The following is a 17,861-nucleotide window of genomic DNA, read 5'->3' on the forward strand; positions in this document are numbered from 1 at the left end:
CTTCTCTATTTTCTAGCGAATTAAGCCACAGACATCGCCCAGTAACTTGTGGACTAATAAAACACTGAGGTGTCCCCCTCTCCTAGGCTTCAAGGCCGCGCCAACAGTCCAACGGTCTCAGACACGCCGCGCCGTATAACACGTTGGCCGGTCAGATTGCTGCTAGCAGGCCGAGTACGAACCGGCCTAGCCCCCGGGCCTGGCCCTGGTACTGACTCGCACTTCCAGGGTTGCCTCCCTCTGTCCTGGCGGACTTTAGCCACAAACAGCGTCCCGTAAGTTGTGGACTTATAAAACACTGATGTGTGCCCCTCTCCTTGGCTTCTATGCCGAATTTTCGTGTTTTGACGTTCAAGTGGGTTCAACTAGCAATGGTTCAACCGACTCAGAGCGGCCGTCTTCAACACACACCGGGCAAGCCGATCGTTAGCTTGCCGGAATTTCTTTGGTGATGAGAGTGGTGCACGCCCGCCAAGGCCTCTTGGGCAACCCGGTAAACGTAAAATATATAATCATGGTTAATGCTCGATGATCTATTGAAAATTAACATTTCAAAAATATTATTTTATGGCAAAATAATATTTAGAATAAATATTAAGCTGTTTTATCACGAAATTGCGATAGTTTGCAGGGACTACTTTGTTCCAGCGGTGTTGGACAAGTATGTTGTTCGGCGCACGTGCGGGAAAGAACTATACGGTAATTACCCGATGATCAAACAAATTGACTAATCAGTGCACTGTATGTATTGGCTGCTGATTGACAGACCAATAGGCATGTCCAATAGATTTTTAACCAAGGGTTGTTTTGTAATGTCTCTTCTGATTGGCTCAAGTTCTTTGGCACGCTTTGCCATTTGAAGCACTAATATCATTAGCTGCTAGGGGTCGCTCTTAAATAAACAATGTAAATTCGTATTGGCAATTTTACCACTGACAAGTACCGTTGTAATCCGCCAGGCGGCATTTTTGACACGTGGCGAAAAATATGCGATACAGTCTGATAATCGACTGCACGTATGGCAGCCATTGAATTGTTTTCTGGACCGTACCGTGATGTTTGTTGGAGCAAAGTGGTGAAAATATACAATACAGGTAACTTTTATGAATTGATTTAAGTTCTGAAGACTCTTTAATCTTTCTAAATATCCAAGGTATCTTTGTCTGGAGTCAGTTAAACTGCTAAAAATCCAAGGAGACGAGGCGAGCCTCGGTCAGTCGGTGTTGAGTTGACCTAGCCTTGGTAACTTTTTTTACGGGTCCGAATTAAATGTGTTTCACCGGCAATTGCTGTAAGAATATGTCTTTTCCTGGCAGCCTATCTTTCTAGTCGGCCTTTCTGCTCAATGCCCCGACGTGCGTTAATGTGCCGGGCGGGCGGGTAACACTCCCAGCGCCGTTGAGATGCCAGGGAGCTCCCGTGGCATGATTACCAGGCTAAAACCAAGGCATCTCCTTTTAATACTCGATAAAACAGACGCCAGACTACTGAAATAGTCAAGACCAACATATTCTGTGCAAGTGGCACTGACTTTAGGAAATAAATTTCATAAAATTCACGGCGAAAAAGTCACCGCGTTGGAGGAGCTATGTCCTCGGGACCAGCGGCGGACTTCGCCCGCGCAAAGTCCCGTAGCGTCCCCCGCTCCGGTGGCTGTTGTACTTTGCTCGCAGTCTTAAACCAGGGAAATCGGGCTTAGTAATGTTTGCTACAAAACCAATTCCTTTGAAGGAATAGGGCTTTTCTGGTAGCCTATATGTACAGTACACGCGTTTACAGTACACGCGTTTACAGTACACGCGTTTACAGTACACGCGTTTACAATACACGCGTTTACGGCACACGCGTTTACAGCACACGCGTTTACAGTACACGCGTTTACAAAAGAATATGTCTTTTCCTGGCAGCCTATCTTTCTAGTCGGCCTTTCTGCTCAATGCCGTGCTAAAATTATCGAAACCGACCCCGTAAAAATGCCCCGACGTGCGTTAATGTGCCGGGCGGGCGGGTAACACTCCCAGCGCCGTTGAGATGCCAGGGAGCTCCCGTGGCATGATTACCAGGCTAAAACCAAGGCATCTCCTTTTAATACTCGATAAAACAGACGCCAGACTACTGAAATAGTCAAGACCAACATATTCTGTGCAAGTGGCACTGACTTTAGGAAATAAATTTCATAAAATTCACGGCGAAAAAGTCACCGCGTTGGAGGAGCTATGTCCTCGGGACCAGCGGCGGACTTCGCCCGCGCAAAGTCCCGTAGCGTCCCCCGCTCCGGTGGCTGTTGTACTTTGCTCGCAGTCTTAAACCAGGGAAATCGGGCTTAGTAATGTTTGCTACAAACCAATTCCTTTGAAGGAATAGGGCTTTTCTGGTAGCCTATATGTACAGTACACGCGTTTACAGTACACGCGTTTACAGTACACGCGTTTACAATACACGCGTTTACGGCACACGCGTTTACAGCACACGCGTTTACAGTACACGCGTTTACAAAAGAATATGTCTTTTCCTGGCAGCCTATCTTTCTAGTCGGCCTTTCTGCTCAATGCCGTGCTAAAATTATCGAAACCGACCCCGTAAAAATGCCCCGACGTGCGTTAATGTGCCGGGCGGGCGGGTAACACTCCCAGCGCCGTTGAGATGCCAGGGAGCTCCCGTGGCATGATTACCAGGCTAAAACCAAGGCATCTCCTTTTAATACTCGATAAAACAGACGCCAGACTACTGAAATAGTCAAGACCAACATATTCTGTGCAAGTGGCACTGACTTTAGGAAATAAATTTCATAAAATTCACGGCGAAAAAGTCACCGCGTTGGAGGAGCTATGTCCTCGGGACCAGCGGCGGACTTCGCCCGCGCAAAAGTCCCGTAGCGTCCCCCGCTCCGGTGGCTGTTGTACTTTGCTCGCAGTCTTAAACCAGGGAAATCGGGCTTAGTAATGTTTGCTACAAAACCAATTCCTTTGAAGGAATAGGGCTTTTCTGGTAGCCTATATGTACAGTACACGCGTTTACAGTACACGCGTTTACAGTACACGCGTTTACAATACACGCGTTTACGGCACACGCGTTTACAGCACACGCGTTTACAGTACGCGTTTACAATACACGCGTTTACGGCACACGCGTTTACAGCACACGCGTTTATAGTACACGCGTTTACAGTACACGCGTTTACAAAAGAATATGTCTTTTCCTGGCAGCCTATCTTTCTAGTCGGCCTTTCTGCTCAATGCCGTGCTAAAATTATCGAAACCGACCCCGTAAAAATGCCCCGACGTGCGTTAATGTGCCGGGCGGGCGGGTAACACTCCCAGCGCCGTTGAAATATCGAACATATCAACTCAGAGTCTTAAATTCAGATGTGTAAAATCGAAATTGTCATGGACTTAGAGATCTAACAGTTGTCCGTTGTGAATTTAATTTGACACTATTTTAGATCGTTTTTCGCCACGGTTCCCTGTTCCTTTAGTAGTGCACCAGAGGAGAGGTTTAGACATGACTCGAAGTTGAATACGGCGAACAGGCAGATGATTTGCCCCAGCCCACTTCCCATGAAGCTCCGCTCCCCTAATCAGCCGGGAGACGTGGGTAATGTGTATTGTGCATTGCCCCCTCCAATGGGCAGCGTCCATTGCCTACAAGAAACGCGGGGGTGACAGCCAAAACCTCCTGCCTTCAACCTCAAATATTTTCGGATCCATCATCACAACGTCGTAGGTGATAACAGGCAAAGTTCATTTGTTGCCATGGTTACGAGAAGCGGTAACCATAGAAACCGCAGACGCTTCCCCTGCGAATGGCGAAGTCATAACACGAAGCTGGAGGACCCAAGGTTTGTTGTGTTGGACCCCACCCGGTCTCTCACACACCCCCTCAGGGGCAGTGACGTCACTGCTGGGTCCCCCCAGACGGGGGGTTGACCTTGACAGAAGTAAAGATCGCCGATTCTGTGAGATTCGGTGGTCATTATTTACCTATCTCTAACAGGTAGGCAGATTTTGTGTTGGCGGGTACGCGGTTTCCGTGTGGTGTGTTGCCGGGCTGCCTCCCACACCCCCTCCGGGGCTTGCCGTGACGTCAGGGCGAATGTCCCCCTGACGGCTGGGTGTCCACGTGGGGACGTGGGGACCAATCAGGGGTGGGGAGGCTGACCCCACCGCCACACGTGCACACCCAGCAGCCGCCCATATATGGGCATGAGACAAACACGATTACCGCCCCCCACCCAATCGCACCACTGCAGCCGGGGGGAAATCACAGGGGAGGGGAACAGTTGTCTTCACCAGGGCCATTTTCCTTCCCTTTCCTCCCGTTTCTCCTGGATTTCTCGCCAATTCTAGGCAGAGGACGCCACCGACGTTTACCGCGATCCACCTGCTGAATTGCGCGGCACAAAAACACGGGTTTGGCCGGAGAAAACCTTATCGGTGTCGGCCGCACCATCTGGCCCACACAGCCGACAAAGACCAGCCCTTGGGGGTCAGAGTACGTGACGTGACCACCGCACGGTAAGCCTGGGCCCTATCGGCCTCGGACGGGTTTTCTACCGCTTTCCTTTCCAATTTATACCCACGTTAAGCAGCGATATGCTAGTTTACTTGGATATACCGTAGGCTGAAGCCGATGTTGGCCCGGGCTGGGTCCATGCGCCCCCGACTAACGCGAAAACGCCTACGGCGGGCGGGGGATGCACGCAACTGGGGACTGAAGGATTCGCATATGAATGGCGCCGCCCTGCTCAAAGCAAAATGGGGGCCAAAAACAGGCTTTTCTCAACCGTTTCTAGTCTCGATTCTTCTTGTCTTACCCAAACGAGTGTGCTTCTAGACCGTTCACATGTTTGCAATGTTTTGGAGGGATTTTTAAATCGGGGTGGCAGAACCCGGAAGTAACGGACAGAGGTGTAACATGTGGTCCTTATTTTTACAGGGCGGTCCAGTATAAAATAAAAACAACATGCGATCTCCATTTTCTAGTTCTTGTTTCATATCACAAGCTCTAGTCATCATGCACAAAGTCATTCTAGCTGTATTATAAGCAGTAATAGTTCTGCATCGATAAAACGTGTAACAGTTATGTCGCATAGATGCACTTGTTGATCATTAAACTTCGAAGGCGCAGGTAGCCATGATTTAGACATTGGAATAAATGTAGTCAAATTCATACCTACATTTTTTGTGTTGACTGGCTTTTGTTTGTGTTATTTGTAGAATGTTTGAGACAGGGAAGATTTTTTCCAGTCTTAGGATGATGGTATTGTATTTAGATGTTTATCTTATGTAAATCAACATGATCAAATCCTATTTGTCCGGCCTAAACAGGCTTTGTAACATATGTTATGGAGATTATCTACCTATTGTAATCATATACAGTCCTAGTCTGTGTGTGGCCAAACCAATGAAATTTCTTGGTTCTCAAATTACCTGGCTTCATCTTTCATCTATTCAGGATATGAATCAATCCCAAAATGCACCTTCCTAAAATTATGTAATTTATTTTTATCTGACCAGGCTGTATGTATGGATGGGAACAGCATAACCATGGCAACCGTTCCCAATCACAAGCCGGCGAACCTGGGCGAGCTGCAGCTGTACCGCGTGCTGCAGCGCGGGAACCTGCTGCAGTATTTCGACGTCTTCATCTCGCAGGGTGGGGACGACGTCCAGCAGCTCTGCGAGGCCGGGGAGGAGGAGTTTCTGGAGATCATGTCGCTGGTGGGGATGGCCAGTAAACCCCTGCACGTCCGCAGACTCCAGAAATCCCTCCAGGAGTGGGTCACTACGCCCGCTTTGTTCCAGGACGTCATTCCGACCTCGCCCCACCAGATCCCGATCCCTCCGGGCGTATCGCTGGGGCTGGCTAATCAACAGGCGCAGGCGCAGCAGGTGTCGCCCATGTCGTCGTCATGGTCGCAGTCGTCTGTACGAGACGGACCGTTAGGGATGCAGCCATCGCCCCCGTCGCCTGGCAACAACAGCCTCTCCTTGCCCCCTACCTCCACCACCCCCCCACAGCGGTCCATGTCACCGTCCAGTGTGGGGCGGAGCTCCAACAACTCTCCTGTCCTGAACATGTACGAGTCGTCCATCCTCGAACCCGGCACCGCCGCCGCCATCAAGGAGGTGGCGTACGCCATCGTACTGACGACGCGAAAGGACGGAGAGGAGCTCCCGAAATCGTTGCCAAAGAAACTGGAGAAGCAGCTGAGGAATGTGATCGAGATGTCCGAGGAAGACCCCATGTTAGAGGAGGAGGTGCGGAAGTGGAGTGCCATCTATGGACGGTTTGACTCCAAACGGAAGTCTGAAAAACTCCTGACATTACATGAGGTAAGTGTAGGACTGCTGTGATGTTGTCGGTTGGCAGGTTAGTTAGTTGTGTGGTTAAATATATGGTTGGTTAGTTATGGGGTTGTTGCTGTGGTTGGTTGGTTGATTAAATGGTTGGTTACGTGGTTACTAGTACTTGTACCTCGTTGGTTGGTTGTGTTGTTGGTTGGTTTTGTGGTTGTGTGGTTGGTTGTGTGGTTGCCTCCTTGTGTGGTAACAGGTTCACTGCTCTTCTCTTGAATTTGATGATACATGTATTTCTGATACCAAGACACTGAATAGGTGTGATGGATGATAGCAGATCTCACTAGTATGCAGTTTTTGAGCTCTAGTTGTCCCAGTGCCCCTAAACTGACCAGTTGCCAAGAATATGTTGTCTCTTTTCCTGTAAAATCTTTCCATTTGACGTCAACGTAGCTCTGGAGAGTTGTCCCGAAGGCACCCCGGTACATCAAGGATTTATCACAAAGGACTGCGAGGTGCTTTTTTAAACTATCTCCCTGCTGCCTTTGATCAAATTTGATGCAAATTTAGAGTCGTGGGGGTACCTCAGCAGGGAAAAGGTTTTTAAAGCACATATTCCCTATGGCAGTCCTGTGCTCTTTATTGATGCAAAACTGTCTTCAGATCAGAGAGTTGTCAGTTTTGTTGCATTCTTAATTTTAGCCGACATCAGTTGTGTCATTGGTGTCTTAATGACTAACAGGTAGTAGACATTTGCTATTCTGTCCAGTGATGGTGTATGCATTTAAAATTCAAGAAAATTCTTTTTATGTCATGAACTTGATGAAGTTCAGATTTTCAGGATGGACAGGCTGAAATCATTGTCCGTCCCAACAAGCAAATTTGTGTCCCAGGATAGAGTCCTGGAAGCCCTGGAGACAACCATGCATCCTTGAAGCAAAATTCTGCATTAGCTGTTATGCACCACGGCATTTTCCCCAGCTCAGTTTTCCTCTTCAGTTATAAATGGCTCATCCCTTGATACAAACCACTAATGTACCCAGGAGGGATGCAGATATCCCACCAAAGGGACTAGAGACTTCAGTTGTCAGCCTGGCTGCTTCAAAGTGTGAAGCAAGGCCTTATGGGACATTCCACCTTTGCTCTCCTCCCCGGGGCACCTGACAACAGCCTTCAAAAAGAGTCCCACCTCTGATCTCCTACCCAGGGCACCTAGCAACAGCCTTCAAGTAGGGCCAAAAGGGCAATCCATCTTGGATCTAGTATGGGGGGGATGGGTTGACTTGTCTTCTCAGGGGAGGGACAGAGCTGTGTGGATCAGCCATTTCGTTCTTTTACATCTGGCATCTGCACAATATGGCAGTGTGGGATGTACAATGAATAAACTTGTTGGCAATCATAACATTGCAAGGTACAATGTATGGCAGTAACTATTCAACAGTAAGACATGTACAAGACTAATCTATCCTAGATGATTACATATGCAATGCAATTATAATGTAACATTGTTCGAATCCCGTACTAAGTAGGCCTCTAAGTCTAACAACTAACCTCCTTGGAGGAGCATGTATTCAACATTGCAACCCGCACTTCATTGTTAAAATGCTAGAGGGCATCTGTAGGGAAGCTCACAGTTTTTATGAAGTACAGGAAGAGAGTCTTTTGATTAGCTCAAGATTTGCATATTCTGATTATGTAAGTCAAAATATGCCAAAGGGTTCTAGTATAATTTTACATCATACAAATATGTTTGTGTTTTATGTGATAAAACAAACAGGATGTTGTTTACAGATCATGGTGAACGAGGCAGCCTTTGCCCTGTGCATGTATGACCGCATGTTGCTGTGTCGAAGGGAGGAGCTCTTCCCATTGGCTCGGCAGGTCGTACGAGAAAGTGGCTACAAGTTCAAGCATGGAAAGTCTCGGTAGGTCTCTCTAAATTGCTCGCCAAGAAAAACCAGTTGGAATTTATTGAAAGATGTTCTTCACTGTACCTTTCTAAATTGTGGTCTCAATATAGAAAAGTTAACATTTTCTTTTCTGAAGGCTTTATTTTTCATTCTTCTATTGTATTTCAATATCTATTCTTACATTGTACATGAAGGTGAGTTAGGTTTCTTTTGCTTTTATATTCTTTGTTCTCCACTCCAGTAACAGCCTTTTTCTTTTGTTTTTCTCTTCACACTGACAGCCTGATTTTCTCACTATGTCCCATTCTTTCCTTTCTTGCATTAAGAGCTTCAAGTTCTGCATCCAAAGATGTTGAATGCTATTCCAGGGCTAAGGAGGTTTCCCGACAAGCTGACTCGACGGGGACGTCACAGCCGCCATGCAAGAAGGTCAAGCTGGAACCAGAGGGGTCAAATGTCAAAGCTGACAACGAACACACGCGCACAGTACAGGCAGAACTCTCCAAAATTAAGAGACAGGTACTTCGTCTGAAAATTTGAAGTTTTGTTTTCAAATTTGGGTGGCACTGGCTTAAGAAGTTTGTATATATCTTGTCCTGAGGAACGATGATTGGAATTGAGTGGGCAAATACTGGGTTTCAGTTGGTTGACAGGGATGTGATCTGGAATGTCCTAATTGGTGGGAGGACATTGATGTGTAAAATGTGGATCGAGTTATGTCATATAATCTTATGACATGTTATTACGCACTTATGTAATTCAATCGGGTATTTCTCCATAATCATACAATACGGTCCCAATACATTTACAAACAATAAAAAAAGATGGAACTTTGGAAATCTGAAAGCTCCAATTTCTTGTTCCTTTTGCTTCCTCAGGAAAGAATGACAGAGATCTCGGAGACACTTAAGGACAAGCGAGACAAGTTGGAAGTTTGTAAGGAGAGGATACAGAATGCCAAGGACTCGGAGGACTATCCTTGTGTGGCTGACCTACAGGTACAAACACTTACTGTTGATGTCTCTATAAAGTAACAAGTATCAAAAATCCCAGGAAATACCAGTTTCTCAGAGCTAGGTAACACCATTCATTCTACCATAAACCAAAGCAACAATTGTGCATCTTGCCCAATCATCTGGGAAACTTTAAGCTTGACACTTGTATGGTACGTTGTACCTAAGACAATCAATTCATGACACTGGAAACCTGCAAGGTGAATTTTATCTTATAGTTTTCCTGTGTTAGATGACTAATGATGACTAACCCACCTCCCCCTTCAGATGGAACTTGAGCAGCTGACCAATGAGCAGCTGGCTCTCATGACAGAACAAGCTGATCTAATCAGACAACAGAAGAGATCTGACAAGTAAGTTGTAGTTCGTCCTAGTTAAAGACCAAAATTAATCATCCATACATCCTACTCTTAATATATATACTGGTAATCTTACCTTATACTTTACTCTTATTACTGTTATTGATAATATTTTGTAGTCATAAATGTCAGATAGATTCTCATAGACATAAAGCTTAGCCATGTTATGAGATAGCCTGACCTTGCCTGACCCTACAGGTACTACAGAACAAAAGCCCGCATGCAGGAACAGAACGGAGATGAGGACAGTAGTGACATGAAACAGGAGTCAGCTGACGATGGCACAGACATCAGCATCAAACAGGAACCTCCAGATGAAGACGACACCTGTGTCACAGGTAGGAATGTGGTCTCTGTCCACAGTAGTGAACAGATTTCTTTGCTTTATAAAGACATAAAATTGTCAGAAATGATTTGGGGATCAGACATTGATAGTGTATCTTTTCTCTCAGGAGCAGACTCCTCTCTACTGTCCAGTCGTGGGTCCTCCCCATCCAGGGACCTGCCTGAAGTCTCACACACACACACCAGGACACCCAGGAAAAGTGCTCTTCCAACTAAGAGACTTGTACAGGAAACACTCATGGAAGAAGGTTAGTAAGTTAGGTAGTGGTAGTACTGTAGTAGTAGTAGTGTACAGTACATGTAGTAGTATCCAGTCTTTGATTATACTGTTGCAGGGGTCCCTGAGACGGGTGGGCTGCAGTCAACTCTTCACACCATGTTTGCTATCAACTCTGTCCACACTGGCAAGGCTGCACACTCTAATGTCCTTCCTGATACACACCATCCAGGATAGTTGTGAGATACTATATTTAAAGGTTTTGGTATCCTAGCTACAGGTATTAGAGTTTTATTTTTTAGAAGTGTTAGAATATATCTTATGTACTATGTAGGGTGCTTTATAATTATATGATGAATAAAAATTGTTCTTTCCAGGCTTAAGATTAGCACAAGAGCATCTTCAGTCTGAGGAGATGGCGTCTAACGGCAGAGCGAGCTCTGAGCAGGATGAGAGCGATCACGCCAAAACACGAGAGGGGCCCACTCTTCGGAAACTCATAAAGCAAGAGACGTGACATTTATAAAAAGCAATATAGAACAGACCATAAGAGTATGTCCATGATGGTTAGACATCTGGGTAGAACAGTACATGTACATTTTACGTACATGCAATGCAAAAGAAATCAAGCAACTTTTTTGAAGAGTAGGACATTTTAGATAGCATCCTCTATTTTTCATCAGAATACTCTGATGATAGATTGCAGATTCTATCTGAAATGTCTTACTCTTCAGACTAGTCATCCTGTTGTTTGATTCATTTGTATTACCTATATAAAGGCCATAAAATTGTGCAAGGTTTGTGTAAACAGAGAAAGAGAACTTAAACATTGCACAGCGTTTTGCAGGTTCGATGTCTCAATTGTAGTGTCTAAACTTTTATACCAGAAGGACAAAAGCAATGAACCATTGATAATGCAGTATTGTAAAGTACTACATGTAGTATTTGTGATTGACCAGATTATATTAACCTGAAAGACAAGGTATTGAGTAAATCTAAATCTTTCAGTATGACAAGATAATTATGTATCATAAAAGTCTTGCAGAAAGTATTACTGTTGTACTCTATGATATGAAGGGACTGTAGAGGTACTAGTAATCATTCTTGTATTTCAACCTTGTACCCCGGTATTCCCATCATCTATTTCCAATTTATTTCATATACTATGGACGCGATGCTCTAAACTGTTTTATATATTATGAACACAATTAATGTTGTATTAATGACTGGTATGTCTAATTTTTACAAAACTTCATATCCGTGCCTGAAGCCTTTTCTTGTTATGTTAATGGTTGACAACCAGTGTAATACCAAAGTTGTTTGGTACAACTAGAGGTGACAGAAAAGAAAATGGCAGGATAGAAATCCTACGTTTTATTTTAGGTTTACCTAAGTTCTGGTGTTCTTAAGAGTTGGTCTAAAGATGTGAGAAAGGCCATTTTACTGGCAATGTCATCATTATTTTATAATCTACTAGTATATTACACATTATGCTAAGTTGTGATGTGATATGTGCCAATAGAAACCTAGTGTTGTATTGTGTATCTTCAAATATAACTTGGCCTGTCACACCCCACCTTGGTTTGAAGCTACATGTATCTAGTGAGGATGGCCTTACTGTATATGCACTAGGTTGCACTTGTTACCTTTCCAACTTGATCCTCTGTCAATCTTTTGTATCACCTGAAATAATTATTCAAATGATGTAATGTGAAGTAGGTATTGTGAAGTATTCCAATATCTTTATTATTATTTTACACTGATTGTAGATATTTGATTGCCCCGGAGTAAAAGGGTATGAAATCACTGTACATATTATGTTTTAAGTATGTGTAATACGTATCTAGCAGTATTAAATTCTGGGCAGAGGCAATTGACATGTAAATTTCTAAAATCCCTAATCCACTCAGTCAAGATTGGCTATACATTTCTGCAGAATCCAATGTTAAAGATTCAGTTTCGTTGTACTTCCAATCCATGGTACCGAAGACATTTTTTTTCTACAGTTTTTCACCTAGCCTGACTATAGCTAAATCACTTTGAGATTTTATGTTGAACAGTGTATTTTTCACCAAGTTATTGTACATTTATGTAGTATATGTGTTCACATTTTAATGCCTTAATCAGAATATGTGATGATTTTGTAACCATTTTGTATGTAGTCAGTTTTCCAAATGATGATTGCTGCAATATGATTGTTAATGGCTCGTAAACATTGGATGGCATAGACATTAGTACTTTTTTTGTATCAATTTTAACGAAGACAAAGAGCATCCATCACCAAAGAAAATTTAATTATGTATCGCCAAGAAAATTATGTTAACTGTGAGAATAAAGTTAATCTTTGTTTTATGACATTTCAACTGGATACATGTAACAATACTCAAGGAAAACTAAAAAAGTAAATGTTTTGCCGTCTTTTTTTATTATTACTATGTACTAGTACTTCTACAAGAAAACAAATGTTCCATCCTGGAAGAAATAAGACAGCAGATGCAATTCTGGATGTATATTCTTTAATATTCATACTTCCTTTGTTTTCAAGTGTTATACATGTTACACGTTTAACTCAAAGGCAAGCAACTATCACTTGAGTCAAGTTACACCTACCTACCATTGTAAGCAAAGAATGTATACATGTATGTCTTTGTGACTGCTGAGCAAATTTTAAAGCGTTTATGGTAGACAAAATTTCCTGTCGAACCGAGGGACAAATCCAGGATAGTGCAAAACATTGATACCTTTGTTAATTCAAAAGACATAGCGAATGTAGCTGTTGAATTTATAAACCTTGACTGAGGACTATTGCTATAATTTTCCACTGACTAAGCTCAGGCGTATGTACAACTTTGTTATGTTTTTTTCCCTAGAAATCGTCTTCGTCGTCGGCTATCTCCTTGGCTAGTTCAAGATCCTGACGTTCCCGCTCTCTCTGTTCCTGTAAAAATGAGATGAAGTTGATTTTGCCATTAAGTTTACATTTAACAGTTTGCATCACATCTTTTTATACATTGAGTCTGAAAATTGGAGATACAGAAATTGTTGCTATCTATACTGTACTTGTACTCACCTCGGCAGACTCCAAATCTTTGCTGTAAGATTTTGGTGGGAAGCGCATGGCCTGAAAAATAGTACAGGACATTTGTGAAAAATGTTTAAATGAAATGTTGCTCAGAGACTGATACACTCTCTCTCACGCACGCACACACACATGTAAGTACATAATCTCTTACACATACATACATGCACACACACACTCACACACACTCAAGCTTTCACATAGACACACACATACACGGACACACAGATACACACACGCAAACAAAGCATGTCCCAAAAAGTCCCCACCTTTACAGACTGGTTGTGAATGTCCAGACAGAAGCTGATGCGCTGGTGGAAGGCCAGCTGTGGCTCCCGTGTGCTGTAGATGTCAGTGTTCTCCTTGGACTGCACGTACCCCTTCTCATGGTCAATGGTGGCCTCGATCACACCATCTCTTATGGCCTACATTATAGATACAGGGCAATCAAGAGTTGCAATTGGAATTGCAAGCTACATGCAAAGACAACAAGAAATCAGGAAGTTCAGAGCCTTGGTAAGTGTTTTGGCTTTTGTGAATGTATTAGAACTGTATTGTCAACCAACCCAATTGAATTACATAATATGTATGACATTGTTTATGTTTTAAACTATGATTACACAGTGCACATTCCTTGTGGCCTACATCTGCAAGCTGAATCAATTTACCTTAGCAACGATGAACTCTGCGTCCTCAGGACTATCCAGCTGAAGCTTCTGAGCGATGTCCGCCAACGAAATGCGCGAGTACGAGAGGCTGATCATTCGTACACCTGCAGAAATACGAAGGTGAGTTGTCAAAGGACACACACCCGGCACACACCACAGTAAAATTTCTCTTATGCGTTCTTCGGTGTTTTTTAACGACTGGCTGTCTTATCCCAGCATTTGTGCTAAAAATATTCTTGCTGAATTGAAGTGAAATACTTATCGGGAAATGTGCATGTTTAGGGTCTGCATGGGGGTGGCAATGCTACTTTTAACAAACATGCATTGTATGAGTTGAACCTTTAACAAGCTAGCAGTAACGCTGTAATATTAGAAACCATTATTATTAGAACCAACCTGTCTTGATGACGTTATGTCTGAGCCTGATGATCAGTGTCCATGTGTTGTCTGCCTGGAACCTGTCCCCATACTTCTCCAACACTTCGTTAAACTTGGCCAGGTTACCAGTACGCACGGCTAGGGGAACAGAATACAGTTCACAATTTATTTGTAGGTAGGTAAGGTAGTCCCATAGCTTATTGTACATTGTACAATGAACCTTGACATCATAGGATGCTGTACATTGTAGTTTAAAAAAAAATTCATTCCCCTCACCTTGTGTGAGTTGGAAATATGGTGCAAGTGATCTCTTCATGGCAGGAGAGATGAACTGTGAGCGCTCTGGGATCTCACCCAGTAACAACTCCACTGTGATGGCAAGTTTGCTCACCTGAAAACAAAGCACATTGACACGTTGAAAAACGTTTTAACAAAACATTCAAAGATCCAATACATGTGTTGTACACCACTTTCACATCAAAATCATTCGGTAACAAAAAAAAACAAAAACAATGGAGACTTTTGAACTCGTCTCCCCTAACTTGATCAGAGCCCAGAGAGAGAGTTTGCAGTACTAACTGTCTGTTTGAAGCCCACAGCGGCAGAGGTGGGAGCCTTCCTCAGGGCTTCTGTCAGGTGACCGTGGGCTGCTGAATACTCCAGCTGGATGGCCTTGATACGACCTGTCAGAAACACACACAACCGATTTGAATATACATGTATGTACATCACAGGGTATACAACAACTATCATGTCCAACTTTGTATGTCATTGTTGGACAATTCTTAGCAGACAGCTACTTCATTCTTGTCGCATCTACTAGTTTTTCTGTCATATTTTGCACTCAATTTATGTTGTGATTTCGCCAGAAACTTTGCATGAAGCCGATGTTTATTTACAATGGTGTTAATGGCAAGCGGTTTTGGATTTTGACATTCTTTGTTCAACTAAGATTTTCTATTAAGTGGAGTCTCCTTACCTATATAGTACAAGAAGCGAGCCCACTCGTTGTTGTTGGCAGTTTCAGGAAAGGTACTCTTGCTGACCAGTTTGGCTGCCTGGTCGTACAGGTTGTAATGTAGGTAGTTGCGCAGGAGGAGGTTCAGTAACATGGCCTGCGAGTGGCTGTCCACATGGATCGTAGATGTACGCAGGCGGGAGTTCAGGAAACTGTAGCACGGGAAAAACATTCAGAGATTTCAGACCTCAGGGAAAGCTTTGTAAGTGTTGGTAAATGTATTGGATCTGTATTGTACCACCATGGGATAATACCAGATTGAATTACATCATAGAATGGACTAATACTCATACAATTATATGACATATCTTACTTCTGTATTACTTTAATATTACATCAAGATTTAGGTTTTCTACCATGATTACACAGTACATCACCTCTAAAATTTTCCTATAAATTGCAGATGGGTATTTTGAGTCCTACATTAGGAATATACAAATGACAACAATATGAATTTTCTCAATTATTCCAGATTCATCTATGCACATTTCCCTATAGAGCAAATAATGTACATAAACGTTAGTACCTTCTAACTTGGCTGAGTTGTCCCATGAGTTCGTACACTCTGGCATGGTAGAACAGACACTTGGCTGCCAGGGCATCCATGGACCTTCTGTTCAGACTGATGATCTTCTGTACCAGGGACTCAGAGCACTGCAATGCCTACAAAAAACAAACGAACAAACAAAAAGTATGTAAAAGTATGTAAAAACACACTACAAAATAAAAAATACACCAAACATTCTCACTTTTACTAAATAGGTGTATCAGGTTGGTAAATCACTGGATAATACTGTCCTACAATTGTATCATTTAACTTGGTTTCTGGTGACATCATACCACATCCTACCACCCAGAGCATACCGGGTCACAACCCTGTCAATCAACTGAAACCAGTCACTTCAAGTTCAACCCAAAACAAAACACTTCCAGTCCTCCCCATGAAAGAAGCTTCCCTAAAACAATACTTCAGCCCCAGAGGTAACTACAGCATTTACAGTTTTTTTGCAAACATGTGCATCAGACTTACATCATCCAGACGTTTTGTGTCGATGAGATGCACCACGACCAGCAGCTGGATGTACACCTCCACCTCAGCCACGAAGGTGGGAGGGGGGCGCGAGCTGCGCGGCCGTGTGCTGGGGGTGGACACGGAACTGGACGGGGTGCTGGCATGGCTCTCTGTGTCCATTGGCTGGGAGAAAAATCAAGCACATTATGTACATATTTTTGTGTCTTATTCTGGCTGCAAAATTCGTGTGTGTTTGAATACGGAGCTAAACTCAATCACTTATGTGTGCTTAGGTTTGGTTGGTTTGGTTTTCCTTTAATGCCCACAGTCATGATAATGATCATTTTGGCATACTCATTTTCACCTGAGTGAAGTGAGGAAAGTTGTTTTAAGTGCCTTTCCGAAGGGTGCAAGGTTGGTGACTTGGCAGGATTCGAACCCAGGACATCTTGATTCTGAGCCTAATGCCCTCTGCCATTACGCCACACAACCCCACATTTAACTACCATTCTCTTTCCCCAATGCTGAGTGCTAAGCAGAGTGTACCAGTTTAAAAGTCTTTGGTATGACTCGGCTGGGGATCAAACTCACAACCTACCGAATGCACTTGGCAAACACTCTACTCCTTTGGCCATTGCTAGACTAGAGCCAGACTTACTAAAAAAAAAAACATATACACACCTCGTCCAGGTACTGCTGCAGGGCCTCCTTGGCCGCCATGTTGGTACTCGGGAAGTACGCGTTGATAAGTCGGCGCAGCACGCTGTGGTTCAGGCGCCGTCGGGTGGCGGAAAACGACCACAGGACACGGGAAACGAACCTGGGCTCCTTCCCATTCACACCCTTCTCTATCAACTTCACCTGCTCTCTGATATCTGTGGAAGATTGGAAGAGGTATTCGTCATACTAAACGACTTGTGTCAAAATATTATGAAACAACACAGCACTTTTTTTATCTTCCAGTTACTGGGTGGTTTTCTGTTTCAAAATCCATAAAAATTAACTATTTCGTCCATGGAACTTCACCATGGAACAAGGTTGTAAGGTAATATTTCATACGTAAAGTTAACTGATTTGGTATAAATTAATAATGGTATATTCGCCTTAAGAAATTAGTGGTGTTTGTAACAATAATTTACACTTAATTTCAAGTCATATTTTAAAATTACATATTCAAGGTATGAGATATGTTCTACCTCAAACCCCTTAACCATAACCAGGAACTATTGATAAATTTGCCGTTACAAATCTATCATGAGGAACAAATTTTGGCAAATCGTGTTTACCAGGGTGGGAGGGGGGCGCAATGATATTGCAATATAGACCGTACCTTCCAGTGTGAGTTGGTCCGTCTCTTTTTTTCCCTTCTCCGGCACATCTCCGTTCGTCACCGCGTCTGCATCCTTCATCTCCACATCCTGCGGGGTTCCCTTCTTCTCCTTCACTGCTTCTTTCACCATTTTTCTACTTGTACCTTTTGTTTTAAAACGAAGAAACTATTCCGTTCTTTCCTAATTTTGTCTTCAGCACATTTGATGGTTACCTTTTGCGCATGCCTAGTGG

General features: G+C 43.5%; 2 protein-coding genes across 3 annotated transcripts; one reads left to right on the forward strand and one right to left on the reverse strand.

Moving 5' to 3' along the window:
- Positions 1-4,168: 4,168 nt before the first annotated feature.
- On the forward strand, positions 4,169-10,807 carry LOC109474234 (NGFI-A-binding protein 1-like). 2 transcript variants are annotated; one of them, XM_019774493.1, is made up of 9 exons: positions 4,169-4,514; positions 5,517-6,335; positions 8,091-8,224; positions 8,536-8,728; positions 9,088-9,207; positions 9,490-9,575; positions 9,780-9,919; positions 10,034-10,174; positions 10,521-10,807. In XM_019774493.1, the coding sequence occupies exons 2-9, from the start codon at positions 5,526-5,528 to the stop codon at positions 10,658-10,660; spliced, it is 1,764 nt and encodes a 587-aa protein (XP_019630052.1). In that variant the 5' UTR covers positions 4,169-4,514; positions 5,517-5,525; the 3' UTR covers positions 10,661-10,807. The 2 variants fall into 2 exon arrangements, with proteins under 2 accessions (XP_019630052.1, XP_019630053.1); XM_019774494.1 differs by having other exon boundaries at positions 8,578-8,728.
- A 1,846-nt stretch (positions 10,808-12,653) lies between these two features.
- Positions 12,654-17,853, reverse strand: LOC109474238 (26S proteasome non-ATPase regulatory subunit 3-like). Its single transcript, XM_019774499.1, has 12 exons — positions 17,629-17,853; positions 16,980-17,173; positions 16,317-16,481; positions 15,813-15,949; positions 15,248-15,438; positions 14,848-14,951; positions 14,545-14,659; positions 14,287-14,406; positions 13,891-13,994; positions 13,492-13,647; positions 13,214-13,264; positions 12,654-13,081 (listed from the first exon to the last, which is right to left on the reverse strand). Exons 1-12 carry the CDS (start codon positions 17,756-17,758, stop codon positions 13,010-13,012), a joined length of 1,539 nt encoding a protein of 512 aa, XP_019630058.1. The 5' UTR covers positions 17,759-17,853; the 3' UTR covers positions 12,654-13,009.
- Between the last annotated feature and the right edge of the window lie 8 nt (positions 17,854-17,861).

This window comes from Branchiostoma belcheri, unplaced genomic scaffold (assembly GCF_001625305.1).
Source record: "Branchiostoma belcheri isolate BF01 breed outbred unplaced genomic scaffold, Haploidv18h27 scaffold30, whole genome shotgun sequence".
Taxonomy (NCBI): domain Eukaryota; kingdom Metazoa; phylum Chordata; class Leptocardii; order Amphioxiformes; family Branchiostomatidae; genus Branchiostoma; species Branchiostoma belcheri.

Excerpts from the sequence above, each read along its gene's own strand:
- LOC109474238 (XM_019774499.1), bottom strand. The coding sequence starts at position 17,758 with ATGGTGAAAGAAGCAGTGAAGGAGAAGAAGGGAACCCCGCAGGATGTG. Across the intron at positions 17,174-17,628 it reads GGACCAACTCACACTGGAAG|ATATCAGAGAGCAGGTGAAG; the intron begins GTACGGTCTATA and ends AATCTTCCACAG. Across the intron at positions 13,082-13,213 it reads AAGATTTGGAGTCTGCCGAG|GAACAGAGAGAGCGGGAACG; the intron begins GTGAGTACAAGT and ends TCATTTTTACAG.
- LOC109474234 (XM_019774493.1), top strand. The coding sequence starts at position 5,526 with ATGGATGGGAACAGCATAACCATGGCAACCGTTCCCAATCACAAGCCG. Across the intron at positions 9,208-9,489 it reads CTTGTGTGGCTGACCTACAG|ATGGAACTTGAGCAGCTGAC; the intron begins GTACAAACACTT and ends CTCCCCCTTCAG. Across the intron at positions 10,175-10,520 it reads GGAAACACTCATGGAAGAAG|GCTTAAGATTAGCACAAGAG; the intron begins GTTAGTAAGTTA and ends TGTTCTTTCCAG.